Source organism: Serinus canaria, chromosome 11 (genome assembly GCF_022539315.1).
Source record: "Serinus canaria isolate serCan28SL12 chromosome 11, serCan2020, whole genome shotgun sequence".
NCBI classification, from domain to species: Eukaryota; Metazoa; Chordata; class Aves; order Passeriformes; family Fringillidae; genus Serinus; species Serinus canaria.
In genome coordinates, this window is record NC_066325.1 from 13,089,440 (window position 1) to 13,114,118 (window position 24,679).

The 24,679-nt window shown below is 41.6% G+C and overlaps 1 protein-coding gene across 1 annotated transcript in view; it reads left to right on the forward strand.

The window, feature by feature from the left end:
* The window catches only part of GLG1 (golgi glycoprotein 1), an 82,758-nt gene that overhangs the window by 42,055 nt on the left and 16,024 nt on the right, over window positions 1–24,679 (forward strand). The window contains exons 4-12 of the mRNA XM_030227526.2: window positions 2,281–2,496; window positions 9,141–9,344; window positions 9,959–10,030; window positions 12,221–12,404; window positions 14,153–14,367; window positions 19,455–19,576; window positions 20,200–20,301; window positions 22,183–22,336; window positions 24,015–24,152. Of these exons, the coding sequence (XP_030083386.2) occupies window positions 2,281–2,496; window positions 9,141–9,344; window positions 9,959–10,030; window positions 12,221–12,404; window positions 14,153–14,367; window positions 19,455–19,576; window positions 20,200–20,301; window positions 22,183–22,336; window positions 24,015–24,152 (1,407 nt within the window). The remainder of the gene's footprint in view (window positions 1–2,280; window positions 2,497–9,140; window positions 9,345–9,958; window positions 10,031–12,220; window positions 12,405–14,152; window positions 14,368–19,454; window positions 19,577–20,199; window positions 20,302–22,182; window positions 22,337–24,014; window positions 24,153–24,679) is intronic.

The window sequence follows — 24,679 nt, forward strand, 5'->3', positions numbered from 1 at the left end:
CAGTGGGAAGAGTATACATAATTTCAGAATTTTGCCATTTGGTGAGTGGTTTTTAGTTAAAGGAAAAGGTTAGATAAGGAACAATAATCTTATGTTTGATCTTCTGGTGTTTAATACTGAGCCAGGTACATAAGCCACTCCTCTAATATTTTTTCAAAGGTACTTCTACAAAACTATTTTAAACAGATATATAGAGCTCATATACTCCTCCCATACAACATTAACCTGTTCATATTTTCCTCAAATTGCCACTAACAGGTATAGGTGACTTTTTGGGTGAATCAGCTCTGTTTAAAGTATTGCTTTGCACTAAGAACAAAATACAACTAGAAGAGCGGTTCCTAGAAAAAGTCATTCTGGAAATGGTGACTGACCCAGCTGGGTATGGGTATGTTCTGAAAAGTGCACCTTTAATTTTATCAGCTAAATACAGTTTAAAATTCCAATTTATTTTCTTCTCAGCTGTTGTGGCTTTTATGAGTTCTGGCACGAGCTTTAACCTAGAATTATAGTTGGCTACCAGATATCAGTGATTGCTTCAGAAGTGGCCTGGCAATAACATGTTCAGTTGGTCTTTTCTGCAGTTCAGTGGCTCAGGCCATGGAGCTCTGGGGCTGTTTCCAAAGCCAGGCTCTTCCAAAAACATCATGTTGCTGTTGTATGCTGGTTTGGCTCACAGTACTTGAGCTGAAGTAGGGCCAAACCAAAGATGCAGCTTTCTCAGAGAGCACTTGCTCAGCTCTGTTCTGTTCACCCTGCAAGGATCCTGTGTGTTTTCACTTTAAAATGTATTTTATACCCTATCTGTAACAATTACATTGACTTTAGTAACTGTTTTTCTAGTAGCTATTTAGATTAAATATAAACTGTTTCACCAGCCTACATCTGCTTTCAAATAATGATGTTTAAAATGTTGAATGTTTTGTCACACAGAAAGTAATGGCCTCATAAGCTGAGGCAGAGATCTGTTTTATTCATCTAGTCTGACCTGTGTGAGTCTGTCACAGGGTGCCCTGAGTTATTCTTGTTCGAATTAGAATTTATCTTCCTAGAGACAGCTCTCCATATTTTTAAATTTCCAATATAAATATTCCAACTTGGTATTTGAGAACTGACAAAATGGTTTCCTGCCTGTTCCCTTAGCTCTGCCCTTGCTTGTTATCTGAAACTGCCAGAATTATTGATTGCCATAGATCTTCCTTGAGATTGATGAGCCCTTCAGTATTTTTACAGGGACAAATCTTTGATGCAATCAAGTCAGCCCATGTATCTATTCCTTGCAAACCTGTCAGCACTAAACTTTAGTGTCTGCCTGCCAGGCGTTCTTTCTGCAGCATTATGACTGCAGTTTTCAGCACACTCCTGAGCAGGGGCCACCAGAACTGAGCAAGTATTTCAACATGGGCTTGCCAGGTAGTCTCAGTGCTCCTTGAGCGTGGCATTGCGCTGCTCCTATCGAATGATTCCTCCAGGGACCATCCTTAACTGATAAGTAACCATGTTTTCCCCTTCTTTTGGAAAGACACTGTCAAAACTGCCTGCATCTTTTACTTCCAGAGGTGGTTGGTCTGGCTTGTCTGCTTTCCTGAGCAGTGCAGGCTGTGATTTATATTGGGGACCTGTCTGTTCTTGTACGCTGCTTTTCCAATCCCTGCACAGCTTTCAGCTTTGGTTAGCTGGGATTTTTGCTTTTTTTAGACCGCTGAGTAAAATGGTTTTTAGTACCAACAATTCATGCAAGAGCCTCATAGAAAAGAATTTTATGAGAATTTTCCTTTATAGTATTTTTCATCTCCTAGCAAATTATAAACAGTTCCATAAATAGTGTTGACTTTTGAATCAGTCTCACTTCTGGCCAAAATCTTATATTGTATGAGGTCAAGTGGCTAATGGGGTCTAAGTATGATTTAGAGATGTTGTAATATGCTCAGTTTTCTAAATAAAGGTTTGTCAAACTAGCATTTTTCCTACAAGTCTACTTGATTGCAGGGGTTCAGTGTAATTATAAAAGACGATTATTGAGCAATAGAATTTATAATCCTCAAGGTCGCTGTGTTTGCTTTTTTTGGATGCTGGCACACATGAGATTTCTCATTTCTGAAATATTTTCAATTATTCTGACTTACTGGAAATCAAACTAAAGCCTAGAGGGTTTCTTTGCTAGCAGATTTTGAAGCTACAGATTCAAGTTTCTTTGAGGATTTTCTTATAAGGTTAAATTCATAAGCTGCAGCCACTGCAATTTTCCCTTTTTTTTTTTTTTTTTTTTTTTTTTAACAGATAAAGGAGTGTGCAGATGAACCAGTTGGTAAAGGGTTCTTGGTGTCATGTTTGGTGGATCACAGAGGCAACATCACTGAGTACCAGTGCCATCAGTACATCACTAAAATGACAGCCATTATCTTCAGTGATTATCGGTTGATCTGTGGCTTCATGGATGACTGCAAAGCTGACATCAATCTCCTGAAATGTGGCAGCATTCGACCTGGAGAAAAGGTATCTGGAGAACATGTAGATTGCCAATAGACTTGTAAAAGTCATTCACTTCAGGAAACTGATGGGGAGGCTCTGCAGCAGTATTACTGTCTGACTTGCAACTGAGAAAATTCATGGTGTATCTCATCTGTCTGAAAAGGGAATGTCCTGATTGTTTGCGGTTCCTTTTTAATAAAGGTGCATTCGTTCCTCTGTGAGGAAATGCTATGCAGAGACTTTGATTTGTCTTTCCACAGCCCCCCACAGGTGATCTGGCAGGTAGTTGTCTCTTTGAGGCCTTCCAGAGCTTGGCTCAGTACACTGAATCCAAACAATAAATTTAAGCAGTCCTATTGCTTGGCTTATTTCACAGTCTGGTTGGGTCTGGCAGGAAGGTTATCAAAGTGATGATGCCTGTGCTATAACCCTTTCTGTTTTCTCAGGCTGTCATTGATAGACTGCATCAACAGCTTTTAGCTGTTTGCTTCTCCTTTCCTCTGCCCCGACAAAATCAGTTGAAGGGCACAGGGTGTGTGGTATCACATTTTAGTGGTACACACTTACCAGTACTGTCCTTGTTTTGCTAAGTCAGTGTTCTTTTGCCTGTGAGACTTAAGCAGAGGTTGATGCAAAGAAGAGTTTGCATCTGGATGTGGGATTATTTTCAAGGGACTGTCTTTCCCTGTCTACTTCAGCATAGCTAATGCAGCAAATGTGTAGTGTTGCAGAAATGAGTGACTTTTTTGTATGATAAGTTTTTATGTTTAGGGAATAAAGTTAAAATTAGCCTATCAACTTCTTACAGTGCTTTTTGAATTATAGCTTTTATGCTTGTAACAATTAGTCTCATAAATGTGCTATTAATGAAGGGGTTTGCAATAAGATACACATTTTTTGGTTAAACAAAGAAGGTTTCCTAGTTGTTTGAGATATTCCCAGCTATTAGCAGCTAGGGTATTAAATTTAATTTCTACTGTATTCCAGAAGACTTAGCTGAGCCAGTCAAAGCACAAAAATAAGGACTCATTTCTGGAAACAAGCACAAAAGCACCCACAAGCAGCAGGAACTTGGGTGGACTATAGGTTCAGACTGGTAACAACTGAGTAACTTGCTTTCTCCATAAAGTAAAGGCTCTTTTCTAATACTGGGCTGAAAGACCTCATTAAATGAGAAGGAAAAATTGCTTTTAGCAATCAGTATAGAACCAGAAGTTTAACATGAATTCCGCGTGTCAGGTCTGCATATTACCTGTGGCTTGACCAAATTTAAATAAATTAAAATACTTATGGTAGCACTGAAGGAATACAGCAGAGGGGATTTTGTAAGCATAAACCAAATCTCAAACAGTGGGAGTGAAGCCAGTGTGGGCAGGCCTGTGTGGGCAACTGTGCATAACCCACCACAGTGGTTGGTTCAGGCGGGTGAAGGGAGGATGGCCAGGGTGGCTGAGGTCACAAGGCACCAGAGAAAGGGAAACTTTGGGTCACCAAGTTTCTGTGGGCTAGCAAAGTGATCACTAACCAAACTTCTATGGGTTTTACTATGGGTCATGTATATTCCTCTGTTTCTTGGTACCCAACCCATAATATTGTGCCTTGGTTTGAAAAAGTGTTGCAGCCTGTCGTATATCTTTTGTTATGCTGTCATCCTTGGCACTTGGAGCAGTTGAAGCACTCTATACTGCTATGGAAACAGCTATAAATGGCTATGCAAGCATTTCTTTTGTTGGTGTTCTGTTCTATCCCTTTGCTGCTTCAGAGAAATCTAATTTGCTTCCATCAGATGCTGGTTAAGGTTTTATTTCCACACTGTAGCTTCTGAGAGTTACCTGTAGAGAAAGAGTCATTACCCTTTTGTATGACTGAAGGTAACTGTGAATTTAATAAATAGGACCTGGATACTTGAGGAGGAGGATGGGGGAAGAGAGAGTCTCTCTCTTTTTTTGTGGAAATGAGCACAGCTAGACCATGAACTCCATCTACATCAGGCAGCTAGGGCATTGCAGTATGATTGCTTCATCAGAGTAAACTGGGGTAAACTGGCATTTTTAACTGTGAAAGGCACTTAGGTTGATATTCTGCAATTGTCTTGCCCCTTGAAGCTTCTCTGCTAGCTAACCATGTTCCTTTTCTTACTTCCCCCTTTTGTTTAAACTTGCTTGATACTTCCTAATTGAATTCTGTTCTTACTGAGTTCCTTGCTTCTGATGTGGTGGTTTCTGTGCTTTCTTCTCACACATTTCTAGTTGGGTTTCTGCTCTGTAAGAGCAGTAAAGTTCAGTTTAGGAGTCTTGATCTGACCCTGGATTTCATTTTGCTATATGTAACAGAAAGGCTGTAGATGTGTCATTTGACGGCATCAAGTTTTCTAGCATGCCTGTGTTGGGGGGTTTATGTCTTCATCTTTTCCCAACTAGTGGAGAAACATTTAATAGTACTTTCAGTCACCTCTCCATGTGGCTGTTGCGTTTCATAATGAATTTGGTCTCCTGATATTTTCAAGTTGTTAGATCTAAAGTTGTTAGATCAAATTAGATCCCTATTCCTGCAATAGGGATCTAATTTGAAATTGAAATGGGTAATTGCAGTGGAGCTTTTCTCCTTCAGCTGCTGATTGAAATGAGCTACTTTCCCAATCCTGGGAAAGGACCAGGATTGTATCAAAATCTAGTGGGGAGTGTGTAGTTGCCAGGGTGCTATTTAGCCATGATGTCCAAGCTGTAGCTGATTATTTGCCATAATGAAGGCTACATAAGTGTCAGTTGCACATCTCTGGTAGTACTTCATCAGATAACAATATTTTTCCTAAGGGAAGTCACCTTAGGAGACCATTGTTTTCTTGGTTTTGTTTTTTTTTACCTCTAAGTGCTTTGAGTACAGCTGCTCTTTTTCCTTAGTTTCACGAAAGTACTGGACACAGAGGGAACTGAGTCTAAAGGGGAAGAGATAACATTCAGCTCAGTCTTTGTTTACTCAGTGCAGTAGTGTAGCAGTGTACTGTCTTCTGAAGTACTGGGAATTAGTTAATCCAAGAGACATCCTAGCATCCCTAGTGTGTGGGTTAGCCAGGTGGAATGCTGAACTGGAGCTCCCGGTAGATCTCGTGGGTGGTTTTCCATAGCCTGGCTGCTCTAGATCCAGTGGGTTGGCACAACTGTCCAGTGCAGGGTGCTGTGCTGATGAGACAGGTTATATTTTACTCTCCTGCCTGCTGCTTCTTTTTACTCTTCGTTCTCTTTTGGTCACTTTTCCAGCTTCTATCTGCAAGGCTGCAGCTGGAACAGATGTGTACTTGAGGCATGTCAGGTTTCAGACAGGATAAAATCTTTTCTGAGAAACTTCTGAAAACTGACAAAAAATCCCCAGCAGTTACAAAGCCTAAACTATACTGGGGGGAAAGTGAAATCTAATGGAAAATGAATAGTAAACCAAATGTTTTTAAAATTCTGTTTTGGCCTAAAGCTGGATGCCTGGAGTTTGAATTTTAGTCATAGGAATTAAAATCTCCCAGTATTGTGCTGAAGGGGATTTGCTTGGGCACATACATTTAGAACTAAGTTTCATTCCTCTGTGGCTTAAAGTGCTGTGGGTCAGTACTGGAAAGCTGCTTGTATCTTTTGTGGATCTAGGTATATCCTTTCATAAAACTACGAAGAGTTTCAGGGCTCTCCAGACTAGATAATTATCTTGTATGTTTTACAGATATTTGCAACTTTCAGTTAAAATCCTACATTTAACACTTGATAGTGGAGGTAAAGCTACATTCCAAGAACCACATGTGGTTTTTAGATTTCATCTCTTGTATTTCAGTGTATTGCTTCAGAAAAATGAGGCCTAGATTTTGTCAACAGGCAACAGTTTTGTGGGAGTCCTGACTTCTGGAGTGAACTTAGAGGTTTTCAACTCTGCAATGGAGGTTTTCTGAGAATGGGTCCTGGATAGAGGAAAATGGTTTTTAGCATTGATTCCACAGCAGAGTTGCAGCAGGTGTTTCACCCTTGTACATACCAGGCAGCTGGTGCTGGAGCAGGACTGGGAGAGCTCATGCTGTGGGATGACTTTGGTGCCTCTGAAGCTGAGGTGACCACCCAGGAATGTTGGCACATGGAATGCAGGTGGGAACAGGCATCTCTTGAGGTGGAGAGCTGGTTGGTGATGCAGGTACCACCAATGTGTGTCAAAGTTGTCCTGCCATCCTTGGCAGGAGTTTTGATTGCCTTGATTGCCAGCTGCTTTAGGGTGGTTGAGTGCAGCTGTACACACATTTGTTTTCCCTTCCAGTCTGCAATAAGAGACTGTACAATATTAAATACAGTAGGTGTTACCCTATAATTAAAGCTTGAAGTGGTATTTCTCTAACCATGTTTGTAGAGTCCCATGCTCTGTTTGGCAGTAGCGTGGGTGTCTTCCTGCACTTTTGAGGAAATGAAGAGTCAGGCTCTCCTTAAAATTGCTTAACTAGTCAGCACTAGCATTTCAGGGACCTGATCTGCCTGAAAATGAACCCCAGATTAGGCCAGTAAATCTTCCAAACAGTGTCATGTGGGCACTGGAACCTTAAGGGCACCACAAGGAGGTGTGTAAATGCTTGATGGTTGGAGGAGAGGGTTAGGGTTAGAAGGGCCAGATGGGTTTGTTTGTGTGTGTTTTTATTGAGTCTGACATATTTTAAAATTGCTCTAACCCAAGGTAGCAGAGTAACCAGCACTTCAGGATAATCTGGCCAAATATGAAAACTCTATTAGCAAAGGAATGAAATAGATGAGCCATTTCATGTTGTCCCAAGTGTAACAGCAAACATTCAACATCCAGCATATGGAAACCTGCTTTCCAGATTTCCTACTAAAAATAGGTTTACTTACATATATAATATGACTCTGACCAGGAGTCTAAACCCACACTGCAATAAACCAGGAAACTTCTGATTTTCTTAGCAGGAAAAGCTTGCCTTCTGCCCTTCTTGCTAGCTTGCAAGGGGAAAGCTGCAGGTGAGTGAAAGTAACCTTGGTCTGCCTTGCCTCCCAGCTGCAACTTCACTTAGGCAGGAGCAAAAATGTGCCACAGGAGCTTAAAATGGTTGTTTTCAGTCATTCACACTTGACATCTCAGCTGTAGTTACTACCTGTGACTGACCATGAGAGTTTGCAGAACAGTGTTTGTGTTTGACGTGGTTATGGATAAATGGCAATTTTAAGTGATGTGACAAACTTACTTCTGAGTACTATTCCTCAGAATCCAGATTTGAGGATCAGTCCTAAAGGGACTGTAGATATATAATTATATTTCTTCAAAGATACTTACACAGCATATGGAATTGGCCAGTTCTCATTCAAAGGAGCAAACCAAAATAAGGAATTTTGGGAGGTGTGGGTTTTAGGTTTTCTGCTCTCTTTTTTTTCTTGTGGGGGAACACTGCTTTTAGCCTTTTTAAACTGATGATAATTCTGGGTTGTGTTTACAAGTTAATAAGTAATTAACCAATTCTGCTTGTGCTCTAAGTGTGGCAGAACTAAGACAGGAATTAAAGGCTGCCTGTGTAAGCAGATACATCAGAACAAAAAGATTGGAGAGAGTTGTGTGGCTTTGTGTATCATGGGCATGTTTTCTGGAGACTGCTCTCTTACTCATGCTCCTGTAGCAGCAGTGGATGATCTGCCTGACAGAGCAAGCTGAAGGGATGGCTCCTAAATGGTGACTGCAAATGCCAGGCTGAGTGATTCAGCTGAATATGAGCATGCATGCCTTGATGCATACTCAGACAGTGTAAGTTTAGTGGCAGTATCCTCTCAAAACAGAATAACATAAATTAAGGTGGCCTTCACATGAAAAGCTTTTAGAAGCCCTCAGAAATTTGTACCAGTAGAGTCCTTTAGAGGAACCAGACTTCTGCAGAGGTATGGAGGGGGGCAGGGTTCTCTTTCTAAACACATAGTGAGGATATGGGAAGCTAAATGGAGCTTTGCTGAGTTTTGCCCTGTCTCTTCCAGGCTTTTGAACAAAGCACAGGCTCTCTGTGTTTATTGGCAGTTGCTACTCACAGTCCAAGGTTGTCTCCAGGCCTGCAGGACAGTGGATGTGATGCACAGCACTGGGCCAGAACTGCTTTTTCAGAGACTTCTGTCTACTCTTGAATGCTTTGCAATTTTTAATTCTCTTAGTGGAGGAATTGAGAAGCCTAGATTGGTCAAAGCTCCTTTGTGGCCTTTTTTACATCAAAATTTTCACCCCCCAAACTGAAGGCTTGTCTTGGCATGGCAAAACAATGATTTTTTTCTCTCCCCAGGCATTTTCTTATTGTGATGCTGATCCTTGCTGTTGCCATGGTGCCAAGAAAGCTGTGTCAGATTAAAGATAATTTGGCTGTTTTGGTAAACTGCTCTGAGCAGTGTGACTAAGTAGTGATAATCTTATTAAGTCACATTAAAACAAGCCCAGAGCATTGAAGGGGGGGATTTCATGGTGACCATCAGTGGGATGGTTATATATAAAGTGTGGTTAGTACAGGTCTTAATTATTGCCTCCTCTGAATTTAAATGGGGTTTAGGCTGAATGTTGGGAAGTCTATATGTAGACAGTTTGTTGCTTAATTAATATGGTACTTAGCCAGAATCACAGCTCACTTGATTATGTAAAAGCTTGGTTACAGGTGTCTTGTTCTCCCATAGGATGCTCATTCTCAAGGAGAGGTGGTGGCATGCCTGGAAAAAGGCCTGGTAAAAGAGGCAGAGGAGACTGACCCTCGAATCCAGGTTTCTGACCAGTGTAAGAAAGCCATTCTTCGTGTAGCTGAGCTCTCTTCTGATGACTTCCACCTGGACCGGCATCTCTACTTCGCATGCCGAGATGACAGAGAGCGATTCTGTGAAAATGTGAGTGCTTTCCTCTTTCTTTCTCTCTACAGGAATCCATTAGAAAAACCCAAAACCTCTCTGGAAAGAGCAGTGAAGGGAACTGTAGACTGGAGCCTGAGTGATATTGTGTAATACTAAAAATAGACACCCTGTAACTGTCATTTTGCAGTAATTCCAGCATTAATTCATTCACCCAACAAACACACATTATTCCCAATGGGTTAATGAACTGATTTGGCATAAGTGGTTTAAAGGGGCATGAGAACTGGTGTGACAGGGAGTGGGGGGGGGGAAAGGCAGAGGTGAGTGACCACTCCTTTCTACAGCTGTGAGCCTGGTCTGACTGTACTTGCAACACTTTTTATGCCTAGCATGAGCTGCATTGTTCAGTCTCAGTTAGCTTGTATTTGCTGAGAATTGTTACACTGAAAGGGTGATGAGCATGACCAGATTTTTTTTTATGCAATAAAATTTAAAGGATTTTTATTGCATAGAAGCTATTGCTGTCATTTGAAATATTAACTCGAATGTATTATTAGTTTAAGAAAATTCTCCTCAGGTGTAGTTTAGCCTGCTTATTAAATGTTACAAGTATTGTCTTTAAGGGTAACTGTTACTGTTCTGTTTCACAGACTCAGGCTGGGGAAGGCCGAGTATACAAGTGCCTCTTTAATCACAAGTTTGAAGAATCAATGAGTGAGAAGGTAAGTATCCTGGTGAGACAAATCCTTACTGCAGAAATCATCAGATCACTCCTCAGTCCTGGCTGCATTATTCTTTTCCAGTGTTAAGGAAAATGTCATCTTCCTAGCCAGATAATCAGCTAGTTTAACAAATGCTTTTACTTTGATATTTTTGTGTTTTAAGTTCCAGTCTTTCAAGTACAGGATTTAAATAAATCAAAGCTTTCGGGTGGGTAATTTGGAGAGGCAAGACATAGAGCTCAAGTGGTAGCATTGTGATTGACTGTTTAAAGTAGCAGTCACAGCATGCTGGGGTAAGCCTTGGATAAATGGTGATTTCTAATTGTACAGATTAAAAACAAAAAGAAGCTGTGTTTCTTTCACTTGTGTTTTTAAGGCTGTTTTCAGGCATCACATTCTGTGTGGGAAGGATGCACAGTTCAGTGCCTGAACAGAAGTTTTCCTTCTGGTTTTCTTGAAGATGTGGTTTTCAACAAGAGCAAAAAAAAGTTGTTCTGGAAAGCTAGTTCTGAAAAGGTATTGGTGTAGGTTAAGTCATTGCTTTGTTAAGGCAGCAATGACTTTGGTGATTTTTGGAAGCAGCATCATAGTGTTTGGAATTATATGGAATTGTAATCTGTTGGGAAGGATGTGAAGATGAGTATCTGTAAAGATCTCCTCAGAGAAGATTCGCTGAAGGAGCCTGACTCAGAGTGCTGAAGGGATCAGACTAATTTCTTTTTTGTTAATTGCATTAGCTGTCTGACAGCTTGGTTCCAATTAACAAATTCAAATCTGAACAAGTGATGTCTGAGGGCTTTAAACAAAGCTCCATTTTGTAGAAGTGTGTTACTGAAATGAACCGCTGCTGTTGCTTAACCTCTCTTTAGTTATACAGGGACACTGGTAGATTTTGGAGGGTGTTTTCCATGATCAGCTGACTGAGGTATGAATGTAAGATGTAGAGAAGTTACACCAAGCTGCAGCAGATGACTTCATAGAGAGAGAGAGAGAGGGGTGGATGCTCTGAGGACGCAGTCTGCAGAGCAGAAGGAGCACTGAATGTAGTTCTCACTCTTGTAGCTGCCAGGGTTGGCCATCTGCAAAGTCACTGGTTTTGTAGAAGCTGTTATCCAGCAAAGAGTTCCTCCTTGCCGGCTGCTGCATACACATGTAGCCAGCAATAGCTGCTGGTGGGTGTCTTACTTTGTGTCATCCAAGACTGGCTCCTGGGCTGTATCCAGCCAGTTCCTACTTCAGGTGATGAGGTATCTGCAAGCTTGTATCTTCCTGTGTCCAGAGCTGTACATTTGTCCCCTCCCAGGCTCTGGGACTTCACAGGAGCATGAAAGATGGAGTGGGAACATCTTGGAGTAGGACTTTCCAGGTCCTCAAGTAGGTGTGGGAAGAAGGGGGTGAAGTCAAAAACCTGATGTAAGAAAGTGGGGAGCAGGTTCTAGGACTTTCCTGTTCCTTGTGCCAAGATTGCTCCCTCTTTCATCTATTCTACATATTCACTGTTTTCGTTCCTTTCAAGTGGGCTGGGAATGGACGAATTTGCTTGAGCTGTTCTGAGTTATTGGTTGCCCTCAGATTTAATTTTCACATAATTTAAACCAAAAGCTATGAAGTGTAGCAGTGTTTTTACAGGTCCTCTTTTGGTTGAAATTTAGAGGGTTGTTCTTGCAGCTGCTGGGTTCAGGTTTGGCCACAGTGCATCCTTGTGAACCTCATCAGTTGTGGAAAATGGCTAGAAATTCCCACGCTTAGACTTTTATCTGCTATCATCTGCTCAACGCCTTGCGGAACAAATCCAAGAAACACATTATTTTGTAAATGCAACCAGAAAAAGTTATTTCTTGAGGGCATGGGGTGAGCATGTACCACAGCTGGGATAAATGTCAGCAACTGCTCCTAGTTACCATGAATGAGTCACACACTTCACAAAAAGCTGGATGAATGTGCAGTTCTGAGAACTGCTCTGCAGAGAGCTGCTCCCTTTGAAACCCCTGATCTGTTGACCTCTGTGTGCATTGTTAACTGTGTGGTTTCTGTGAGACAAATGAAATTTAGCTGCAGTCCAGCTTAAATGCATGAATTTAAAGCATCAGTTGTTTTCTGAGATGCAACTTGAAAACTTGACAGCAGCAGGTCCAGCTCTCTGCCCCCAGCACAGAAGCTCATTCCACCACCCCAATGTGTCTCCTGCAGTGTCGTGATGCGCTGACGACCCGCCAGAAGCTCATTGCCCAGGACTACAAAGTCAGTTACTCGCTGGCCAAGTCCTGTAAGAGCGACCTGAAGAAATACCGCTGCAACGTGGAGAACCTGCCCCGCTCGCGGGAAGCCCGGCTCTCCTATCTGCTCATGTGCTTAGAGTCTGCTGTGCACAGAGGTGAGTGCAGTTCAAAACTTGCTGGGACCTTGATTTTAAATTCAGGGACCTTCAGCTTCAATGTGTATTTACAGTCCCCTTCTCCTCTTTCCAAACTTTGTTTCCAAGGCAAATTTCCTCATCATGGTGTTTTAATCACTGTTATTTTGATTATCAGAAAAGCTGAGTAAACCCCTCTGCCACTGACTCCTTTTGTGCAGACAAGAAGTTTAAAATGCAAAATAGCAAATCCCACTTGGACTGCTGATGTGTAGTTGCAAATCCTTCTATTCACTGGGAATTCAAGTAGCTCTTTTCCTCCATTGTGTAGTAAGCATTAAATATGCTACAAGGTTAAAACACAGAATAGAGAACCTGTTTATCCTCACTCAAGGAAAACCAGGGATACTAAGTCCTCTGCCTGATGTAAATAATGTCTTTTCTTGCAGTTCAGTAGCTTGAGTAAATGCCTTATTTTCTCTGACACTGGTTTTTCCCTATATAACAAGAAAGTAAGGGTGAGAATATTATTTTTGGTCATTTAAGTTAATGTAAGCTGGAGGTGTCCTAACATCAGCTGCTGTCTCCAAAGGCTTTAGAAGCCTCAGTGCATCTGGACCATGCTAAAGGTTCTCTGTGAAATTGCCATAATATGAAACAATGTGTGCCTCAAGATCTGCACTGGAGAACTGCTTGTTTTCCCTCCTGGCATGCAGCTGGGTGGTTTCAGAGTGAGCAGCAGGGCTGCATCCTGCAGTGCCTCTGGCATGGGATGGAAAGGCTGCTGTAATTCCATAAGCAGTCTGCATTTGTGAATTTGAATAACTCATTGCTTCTGATTGATGTGGAAATTATGTGCCTTGTTTGTCGAAAAGTTGTGGTTTGGGGTGTTGTTGTTTTTTGGGGTTTTTTTCACTTCTTCCTGCAGTAGGGCAGGTGGTTTCCTGAATTGCATGCAGAAAACTGCTGTTCAGCTATTCATTTTTATGGTAGAACAGGTTCTGCAATGTCTCATGCATGAGGCATAGCCCAGGAGGAACACTTAACTATTCCACACCATGTACATGTGTTACAGCGCCTGGCAGCCCCTGTTGGGGTGTCCTCTGTTCCATGGTATGTTGTGCACATATAAATAGGTTGTGATGGGGACTGCAGGAAAGCTTATAGCAGATCTAAGCATTTACTACAGCAAGATTTCTCTGCAGCTGCAGTGGTTTGTTGGACACTCCATATGTGCTCTCGTTTAAGTCTGAGTTTTGTCTTCCTGAGCATTCATGTACTATTGCCCTAGAGAACCTTTTCATTGGAGAAAATGTTTAACCTGCTGTCCAAACAAATTGCTCTCCCAGTTACATACCAAGCTGGTGAGCCTACCAAAGGTGACTTCTGTGAAAAAAGGAGCCCTTGAGCATGTGGGGAAAAGCTGACTTGCGCTACAGAACTGCAGGTCCATGAGTGCTTTCAGCTGTTCTTCAGAAGCCACTCCTGTAATGTGAAATCCAAAATCAGATTCTCCTTTCAGGCATTCTTTTTTTAAAAACCTGTCTAAAATCCATAGATTGGCTATATTTTACAGGGTTGCTGAAATGACAGGAGCTACCACAACCACTGGTTTATTCCCCAGCACGAATGGTCCAGCACATTTGTCTTAGTCTGGTGTTGTTCAGAGTGTGGACATTGTCCCCGCTCTTCCAACACACTGGTAGCACAGGTCAAGAAGGGCTCTGCTAAGCATTGCTACTAAATCACATCATCTTCTCTTGGCTCAGGTCGACAAGTGAGCAGCGAGTGCCAGGGGGAGATGCTGGACTACCGGCGCATGCTGATGGAAGACTTCTCTCTGAGCCCGGAAATCATCCTGAGCTGCCGCGGGGAGATCGAGCACCACTGCTCAGGCCTGCACCGCAAGGGCCGCACCCTGCACTGCCTGATGAAGGTCGTCCGCGGCGAGAAGGGCAACGTGGGCCTCAACTGTCAGCAGGCAGTAAGGAGCCTTTTATCACTTCACTGACACTCTGCTCGGTTGGTAACAGCACTGATTTCTACCAGCGTTATGCCTTGTGATGAAGGTTCTGCTGAAGTCAGCCTGGCTCTGCTGGGTGCCACTGAGTGCTGGAAGCAGTTGTGTAATTGCCGTGCTGAGAACTTGGTGTGTAGCAAGGGTAAGGGTGGTGTTTTTCCCCTCAGAAAAATACATTTTGGATTGTTGTGCCCTGGGTTTTTTATTGGATCTTCTGTAGTTCTTCTCCACCAGCTTTGAAGTAATGGAATTCTATCCTGGGTGCAAAGTATAAGGAAACTTGCCTTTTATAGTTCTAAAACATTGTCCTTCCCTTTTCTCCCTCTCCTTCCCTTTCCCCCCTATGCCCTGTCCTTGGAAATGCACAAAACCTTTCAAAGCGCCTTCCCACTCAGTTTTACTTTTGCTATTTCATTCAGCTTTAATGATGGAAATGGAACTTCAGGGACAGGGAGGTACAGCAGACTGCTGCGTGTTGATGTACTTGCAGCCACTGAAGGAAATGCCATTTTCCTCCAAACTACTTCTGTAAAATAGGATATTTCCTTTTGCCTTTTTTTAACTCCATTTTAGCCCAAAGACATCGTGCTTATAATTTCTTTAAATTGAAAACAATTTAATTTTTGTTCAAACTCATTAGTGCCTTTTTAATATGAAATTACATTTTTGTACTTAATACTTGGTTTTGGTTTTAATGATCCATGAGCCCAAAAAAGTGACTGCAATGATAAAAATGGCAAGCGAGTGTTAGTGCTGATGTTGGAATTTGGGGAGATGTGTGCTCTTGACTTCTTTTAATAAACAGAGCCACTGTTCTGTACATTTTTGTTTTAAATGTAGCTTAAAACTTAAGCCTCAAATTCTGCCAGTTTTTCTAAGTCATAGGGTGCTTTTGTGATGAGGCTTATTTCTGCATAAATACCAGGTGTACTGGTGCAGCAGCTGTACAGTTTGAGTCATTCTTGCAGGGATCTGTAGTGCATGACTTAAGCTTTGCAGCCTTTGTGTGAAAAACTGAATATTTGTTTCTGTTTAAATATGCAATTGAAACTGCTGCTTCAGAATTTCATTATTTACAAATATTCATAAGATCAGTTAATATTGGGAATGACTTTTAGATCATGACATGCATGTTCAGAATAAGTCAAAACAGGAGGCCCCCAAAAGTGATATGGCATTTCAAACTTTCAGAGAAAAATATCTTTAGAAATTTACGGCAAGTTTGGAGGTTTTTTAGTTCTCTTATACTTAAACTACTGCTTTTATTTTTTTAGAGTAAGTTGATGCAATAGTAAATAGGATTGTCCACGAGTCTCCTTCAAGTTAAATGTGTTTTGTTCTCTGGGCAAAGGACATGAGAAAGCAAATTAAGTGTTGATTTTATACCTACATCTAGCTTGTCTGGATTTTTATGGGCAAGAGGAAATAGATGATTGCAAGAACAGGATAAACATTCCAATGTTCTGAGTTTCTGAAGACTGACACAGTACTACTATATGGCTGCCTACAACTTTTGAAGTACTAAATAATTTATTGTTCTTAATTTTTGTATTTGAATGGTAAGGGTTGTCTCAGCTGTCAGTGGCTTTGTTGTGTTTTGACTTAATGTGTTAGAATGAGCTTTCTGCTTTTACCTTTAAAGTAGATAACTTATCTTTGCAAGGAAGAGAATATTGTGTGAAACTCTTACAGATACTGTGCAGCTTGGGCTAGAGGCTTCAACTGCTTGTCACATGAGGTTGGCCCATATGGCAAGCCCTGAATAAGGGAAGTTAGAGATCCATTCTTCAGAGTAAGCTGGGGCCATTTCAGTTCTTTTTGGGTACCTAGAGAGCACCTTTAGTGTGTGGTTCTGGTGTGGCTCTTGATGGTGGAGCAGTTGTCTGTGGTGCCCCTACATTTTCACTTGCAGAAAGAGAGGAAAACAGCGCAGGTGCTCTGGGATGGTCCCAGCAGAGCTTGCTGCAGTGCTTTGTGTCCATCTCCAGATGTTGTCTTTTCTATAGAGGCAAAAACTCACATCCTTGTGCTTTTAGCAGTATCACTAGATAATAGTATACAGCACCTTGATTTCTTGGCTTACTCAAAGCAACAGGCATTATCCTGAAATTCTTCCTTGTAGAAGCTCTATGACCAGACACACCTGCCTAGAAAGTTTGCCAGAGGCAACTGGAAGGGGAAACATCTATTTTGGATCTGGTTTTACTTCCTGTCCTGTCTGTGAAGGTTTGCTCTGATTCTGCTTGCCCTGTGAGAGGAAGACATTAGCCCATCTGCCAGAAACAATATAAAGAATTCTAAAACAACAAAACACAGCCAAAGAACATCCATTTCATTTTCCTGCAAGAGCATTGACTAGTACCTTTTCCTGCAGGTGGATTATGAGTGATTATTTGTATTTAAAATTTTGAACAAAATGCAGTGTTAGACATTCTCAAACCCCAGTATTTTAATTTGAGAAGTTCCATTTCTTGTGAGACACCTCAGCTAGAGTGATCTTGCATGTGGGAGTCTGTGCTCACACCTAGCTGCTGTTGTGCAGGAAACACATCTAGACCCAAACGTCAGAGCTGTGTGGGGGTTTAGTCTCAGTTTGAGTAGTGAACTTGCCAAAATGCTAAAGCTCTGTGATTGGTAGAGGAACAATGACTTTCTGTAAGTTTTCAAGTTTTGAAGTTAGAAAGAGAGCCCCCATGGTGTGTGCTGCGTCTCATAAAGGATCCTGCCCACAGGGAGGGTGTGTGTGCTGTGGTAAGTCATCAGATAGGAGATAGTGTCACTTAATTGTGAGCATCAGCCCTTCAAAGGTCTGCAGCTGCACTGGCAGGGTCTAGCATCTCTGGTGTTGCTTGGTGGAAGCAATATTTTATCTTAGAGCTCTTGATAAATCATTTTTCAAATATGTGGCTTCTATGTTGCCCTGCTCTTACCTTTGGGGTTTTTTCGGTTCAGACCTTTGAGTGTATAAAACTCCAATCCCTGCTTAAAGGGCATATATTTCTTTCTTCCAACTTCTAAGCTGTTAAATTGGTAGTTCATTGTAAATTTAGTTCCATGCCCAGGATAAAAGTTCAGAGCATTGTAAAGTTTATTCAGCTGCTTTTCAGCTCTAAGGGTTTGTTGTGCAAGGGAGGAAAAATCCTATACAACCTTCACTTCTATCACTGGTGCCAAATTATTCCTTCTTCCCTGCAGTCAGGGCAGCTGGCTTGGTGCTGCACATCATGCATATGGTTGAGAATTAAGGTCAGGAGTTCTGCAGTAGTGCCCAGAACAGGGTGGAGGGATAAGGAGGTGCTTCAATGCTTCTGAGCTGTTGTACCTGGTGTGCTTTGGCCTCTTCCACTTGATAACAACAAAAATACCAATTAACTGAAACCTGAGAGAGAATCCTGCCAACATAATGCTCTGGCCAGTTTGTTTTATCTGCGTGTGTAAGAAAGTGTTGGGTTTGAGATTCTATTCACCCATCTTTCTGATATGTAAGTCACCTGACTTGCAGTAATCCCAGAAGTTTACACACAGGGTATTCCCCATCCATGCAGGCTGTGTGAGTTTCTGCACCAGCAAAACCATAATATTCTTCTTCCTCTTGCAGTGACTCTTACAAAGTCTCTAAAGCACACATCCAGTTAAGGTTTGACCTTAAGGTTCTGTTTGACCACTGTCAGAGATGTATAGATTTATTTTAATAATAATAATAATAATAATAATAATAATAATAATAATAATAATAATAATAATAAACATCCCAAGAATTTTTTATAAATAGTGCTCTTCTCAGCTGCCTGCATCCCTTAGAAGCTGAGGCTGGGCATAATTAAGAGCAAGTTGCAGGAAATCCTGTTTTCCTCCCAGGCAATCTGTGGTCTCTCCTCATGACTGCAAGTTTCCTATTGGATAAATAGTGCTAGCTTGTATTTTCTCCAGTTCTCTGATGCTTTTTTCTTGCCTGTGTTTTGTGATGTTAGGGCTTTGCCCCTGAGAGTTTCCTGGTGTTTAGGTGCAGACTTTGAAAGGTGGAGGATAAAATTGTAACTGTGCTTTTGATTTAGTTGGGCTGAGGGCCAGTGACAAAAATCATTAATTAAGTGTCAAGATGTTAAGAGCATAGAGACCATTTGATGTTGGTGTGCAGTTCCCTTCTCAGCAACCTCTCTTTTTTTCCCCCCTTCAAATTTGTCAGCTGAAAATATTCGCCTACCAAATAATGATACCAGTCTGCCTTCCATCAGTCTTTGGAAATCTACAGCTTGATGGAAAATGAAATAGGGCATGGGGATCCTTGGCTGAGTTAAGGTCCAGAAGCTACCCTTGTCCCAAAACTGAGATTTACCCAAATTCTCTTCCCCGGGCCCAGCAGACACCTCCCAAATCAACGTTCACATGGTATGGACTATGTCCACATTTGATTTTGTAACATAGTGCTAAATATGCTAAGTGATGTTTCCTTATTAATAAGATAATTGTTTTTCTCCAGCTTAGAAGTCAAAAAGGGAATGCTGGGATATCAGCTTTGGGTTGGCATACCTGGTCTCTAAATCTTTGGAATATTTTTGTTTTCGTCTTTCAATTATGCTATGGCTTCTCCTGAGTAGTTAAAACACAGTGTCCTGGATTTATTTTATGCTTTAGACACACACACAGACACACTAAAAAAAATAGTATTCATGAAAATACAAAAAATTTGTGTGTTTGGTATTGTCAGCCTTACGGAATGAGGCTACCATTGAAGCTTAAGACAGATCAAAAATACAGTAGGCAAATCAAATTTTACCTCTCCTGCTCTGTAAATTGGTATGTAAGTAGTCCAAGTTCATGGCTGACCTTCAGTGTGAAACTGTTCTCATACAATGTTCCTGGGCTACTTCATAATGATAATTAGGGTCCAGCAGTGCTGGAGTTGGCAGCACAAGCTCTTTAAATAAAACACTGCAGAGCAGAGTTCATACATCATGGTGTTGTTACTGGCATAGAATTACCACAGTGAGAGATTGTAAGTGGTTTATGTCTTTAACATTTGTTTTCCTGTCCACAATTCCTTTCTTCAGCTTCAAACCCTGATTCAGGAAACAGACCCCGGTGCCGATTATCGCATTGACCGCGCGCTGAACGAGGCCTGCGAGTCGGTGATACAGACAGCCTGCAAGCACATACGGTCTGGAGACCCCATGTAGGTGCCTCTCAGTCAGAACTGGGGCTTTTTTTCCTCTTGGGCATCCCTGAAGATTGTGTGGCTGACCAGTAGGGACACTAAAACCTATCCAGACTAGTTACTCCGGACCAATCGTACAGAGCTGCACTGAGATGTCTCCATTCTTGCTGTAAAAGCAGTCCTTTATAGGACTGGTTTAGCACTGGTGAAAGATGAAGCTTTCACAGGCACTTAGACTTAAGGCTGTAACATTTGATGTGCTAATTTCTCTAACCAAGTAAGTCTCAAGCAATATCACACACTGACAAACCTGGAAAGGCCAGATAAGCAAACCCATACTGCAGAGATGGGTGTCTCCTTTGTCTTCAGGTCTGATAATGTATTCTCCCCTGGGCCAGATTTTTCCTTATGATTTTGTTGTATATCAGACTTGCTGAGATAACTAAAACAATGGAACACAACAAATACAAATCTGGTATACACTTATTTTAGATGTAATCTTTTTGAAGGAAGAAAAAGATCTTCACTGAGTTTCAACATCTTATCTATGGTTCACTGGCCGACTGATTTGGCAACACCGGCTGTTACAGGGAAGCTCAGCATGATTTTTACAGTCTGTGGCCTGACTTTCTTGTTTGCAGGATTCTGTCTTGCCTGATGGAGCACTTGTATACTGAGAAAATGGTAGAAGACTGTGAGCATAGGCTCCTGGAGCTCCAGTATTTTATATCTCGTGACTGGAAGTGAGTACTGTAAAACAAAATTTATCTTCTCTTGTTGTTTGTATTAAGTGTTCGTATGCATTAGCAGTTCCTTGTAAAACAGTATTGCTTGTGGTTGTTCAGAAGAGGACCTTTCAAGTATTCTAGGTCAGTAGGGTGTTAATGCTTGTGTAGAACACTAAAAGCAAAAGCTTCTTAGAAAAGGTGTGATGCCGCTTAAATCGGGTTCTCTTTTAGAGGTGATGCAGTCTTAAAATGTTCTCAAGTTTGAACTCTAAAATTCGTTGCATCTTTAAATAAAGAATTCTGTCTGACCATATTGAAGTCAAAGGTCACTTTCTCTGCAGGTGGCAGCCAGTTGTATCTACTCCAAGTGCTACAATAGGGAACTTAAGGAAACAAAGTTTTTAAGTATAACAAAGACTCGCTCTGAGAGAAGCTTCCTGCCTCCATTTCTGCCTTTTTTCAAATTCTCTAAGTGTGATTGCAGCCTGTAGAGCAGATGTAATACCCTTCAGAGCACTACTTTTCCATCTTTCTCATACAGAGATGGCAGTGCTTTGTTTTAAATACATATAAAGCCCCTTGTGTCAGGGTTGGTTAGGATGAGGAGAGAATAAATTTGATAAACGTGACCAGTGAGGAAAGAATAAGTGTTTGGCTTGTCTTCTAAAGAAGATTGAGAGGTGAGGAAATAGAGTACATTAAATGGGGTTGCTGCAAGAAATTGAATAATTGTTCTCAGTGGCCACAAAGAGTGTAAGGCAAGAAATCCTGGGTTTTGATTACTGCAAGGTATGTTCAAATCAAATGTTAAGAAAATCTTGACTCAGAGCAAGTCATGTATTTATGGACAGCATTACCAGTAGCTGAGAGCTGATGTGCTCTGTGAACCTTCTGCTTTTAAAGATAGGGCTTTATGGAGAAGGGAGTTTAAGGCTTTTTGTTCATTTAGTCATCTGAATAATTATCTCCATAGGTAGACAAGAATACTTAATTTCCCCCCCCCTTCCTGTTTATCTTCATTGCTGGGTCTCCTGCCTGTACTGTTTCCAGCAGGTAATTCATTGTTTGAGTCAAACTTAAATGATTGGAAGAAGGAAGACTGATTATTTGCATTTTCCTGGGAGTAAGAATAATTCTAATTCATAATGCAGGCTGGGCAGCATTTGCTTATCTTTGTTTATCCACTGTTCCCCAGAACTGGCTTATGAATCTGTTGCACTGACTGTGTGCCTCAGACAGATGCACAGAGTAGAAGGGGTTTTGTTGATACCTTTATCATTATCTATATAATTGTGTCCACTGAAATCATTTGATATTTTTTTCCTATAGTGTTTTATAAACATGAAGTTCCATTTTGGAAGATTGGCAATATCTCATTTATCTTTCATGTAATTAGACATCATCATAAGAGATCTGCACTTACATGCAAAGCAGGGGCCACTGAGTTTGCAGTTGGCTCAAATCCAGGGCAGACAGAATCAATCCAACTCCGATTTTTATGGAAATGGTGTTTCAGAATGGCATCGGTACAAAGTGTAAGATATTACACAAGCAAAATGTGGTATGTACCTGCCTTTCTACTGCTTCAGGGCATCAAGGAGATGATTTCTTTTCTCATCTGTCAGCATTTGGCTGGCATACTGCAGAAGAAAATGGGAGGTGCTTCAGGAAGTGTTGAAAATTTGATCTTTAATTAAATATTTTGGTGTTACTTAGGGAGTTGATTCTGAATTGAGTTAAGGCCACCTGTTGGTTCAGTTGGTTAGACACTGCTGCTGCATGGTGTCCTGGTGGTGCCTGAAACTTGAAGTGGATTTTCTGCCTCCAGAGCATTTTGGGATATGAAGAACGTTCCATGTTTGAATGAAGTGCCAGTGCTAACTGCTTTGTTTGCAGATTGGACACAGTCCTTTACCGCAAGTGTCAGGGGGATGCCTCCCGCCTCTGCCATACCCATGGCTGGAATGAGACCAGTGAGCTGATGCCTCCAGGAGCTGTTTTCTCCTGCTTGTACAGGCATGCATATCGCACAGAGGAGCAGGGAAGGAGGGTGAGTGCTAATGGACAGCTTGTTGCTTGTTGATCTGTGGTAGAAGGGTTGCACACCTGTTTGGAAGTTTGACACGCAATGCTAAAACTGCCAGAACTCAGACAAGCTACTTTAAATCATTTACTGTAGGTGGTAGTTGCACCCCTTTGGGTGCCCAACTCCTCCTCAAGGGTGCCCTGAAGGTCTAGGTGGTTGTTCTGGTGAGGCAGAGTAGGCCCAGCAGGATGATTGACCCACGTCACAAGCCCATGGAGAGAACTGTGTCCTGACACCAACTTACATTTCTGTTCAAACCCCGTACAAGTCCTCCCTCATGTCTTTCCAAAGAGGAATGTGATTCCTTGCAGATAACCAGCATAGATGCAAAATTGGTTTTATGCAAAAAGGGGTTTCAAGATCAGCTTTTCTTGGCTATTGCTACTTAAGTTTTGATTTTTGCCCAGCTTCAAATTATATTCTGTTAAATTCTTCCTATTGATATAATACATCCTTCCAGTTCTTTGGAGCATGCTGTACTGGTAAATGTGCTTATGCTGTCTTTGAAGACGACAGTGGGGGTCTGACTTGCTGCCCTGCAGTCTGGAGATCCACCATAATCACATTTGTGGTTGAGAGCTGCTCTTTTCAAGTTTGCTGCCCTCTCGTGCCTTTAGCAGGGCACTCAGATGAAAGCACCTGGGTACTCAGTTCCATTTCTTTTGGCATTGTAGTGTACACAGTCCCTAGGAGTTGATGGATTTACACAATGGCCCAGATTAAAAATTAATTTCCACAGCTTGATTTAGAAGGTCTTTTGTGGCAGAGGTCAAGTATTGATTGAAAGCATCTCTTTTAGGAATAATTTTTTTAATGCAGTTTCTTAGTCTGCTGAGTTGAGACTTTTTCATTCCATTTTATATTAGTGCTGACCAAAGAAATCAATAGCCACCCTGAAAATAATCTATCAGAGAGAGAAAAGGTTTTTAAATGTGTTTTTCTTTTGGAAAGTAGGCTAAGGGAACAGCTGTCATTTTGAAATTTAGTCTTGGAAGAAAACCCATGGGAAGTTAGACCTGTATTTGTTTCCAGTGCTGTTGACAGAATGCAAGGTAACTTCCAGTGGTTTGGATTTTTAAATGTATGAAGCTTTAAGCTTCAACTGCTGCATTTTAGGTCAGATGAGCACCACACCAGTATGCCTTGGTTTCCTACAGTTTGTTTCTTCCTGTCTTGCAAGTGCTGACTCTGATGTGCTGCAGTGGGGATTGCTGAGCAGAAATTACAGCTGGACTATGTTGCCTTATTCTGGGCTTCTCATTTGGTATTAAGGGCATGAGCTATTTTGACTTTCTTCTCCACAGTTGGTCTGTAGCCTTGAGTGAAGGTGTAGCAGATAGCCTGGGGAACTGATCTGACATCTCTTTCATAAAACATTTCATACCCCTCTAAAAGTAGAGTTTTAAAAATACAAAATTTGAGTTAGTGGAATGAGAGGAGCATCTAGCTCCAAGCTTTTTTGGAGCCCTCAGCTCTTGTGGGGGCCCTGGCAGGCCTGTGCTGAGCAGTGCAGGACTTCTGTGCCGTCTGGGATTGATGATGGCATTTGTGGTCACTCTCAGAACCTTACCTGACAGCAACCTGTTTGCCCTGTGTGGATTTAGGGACCCCATATGCCAAACACCCCCTGTTCTCTTTGCAGCTATCACGAGAATGTAGAGCAGAGGTGCAGAGAATCCTCCATCAGCGAGCCATGGATGTGAAGCTGGACCCAGCCCTCCAGGACAAGTGCATGATTGACTTGGGGAAGTGGTGCAGTGAAAAAACAGAGACAGGGCAGGTACTGTACACAATATCATTGCTGCTTTGTTTGCAAAGCTGGATGGTTGGGAAAGACATAAAAGGGATATAAAAGGATGTGTTGCTGCCTCTTAATAGTGGAGAATATGTTAAAAATTAGTGCAGTTTGAAGCACAATCTGCACCAGACTGAGACAGGTGGTGCAAAAACACTTTGCATGTTCAGATGCAGGTGGAATGAGAAGGGAGAAGGGGATATTTTGCAAAAAGGGCTTTAAAGAAGCAACCCTACCTCCCCTCAACCTCTTATTTATAATATTCTATTACAAGCTTGATATTTCTCACGTAAACTTTATCCCATTTTCATTTGGCCAATACCAACATGCTTTCTGTGTTTATACAGAACTGAACTAACATCTGCAGCTACTTTAAAAAGTTTCAGCAGATACCTCTGTGTTAGACTGCTGTGCCTGGAGGGCTGTAGTGAAGGGACCATTCTGCAGCAGATTCTGTATCCACCACTGTCTTTCTGAAGTGCCCATCGTAGGCTGGGTAACTAACCTCTCTT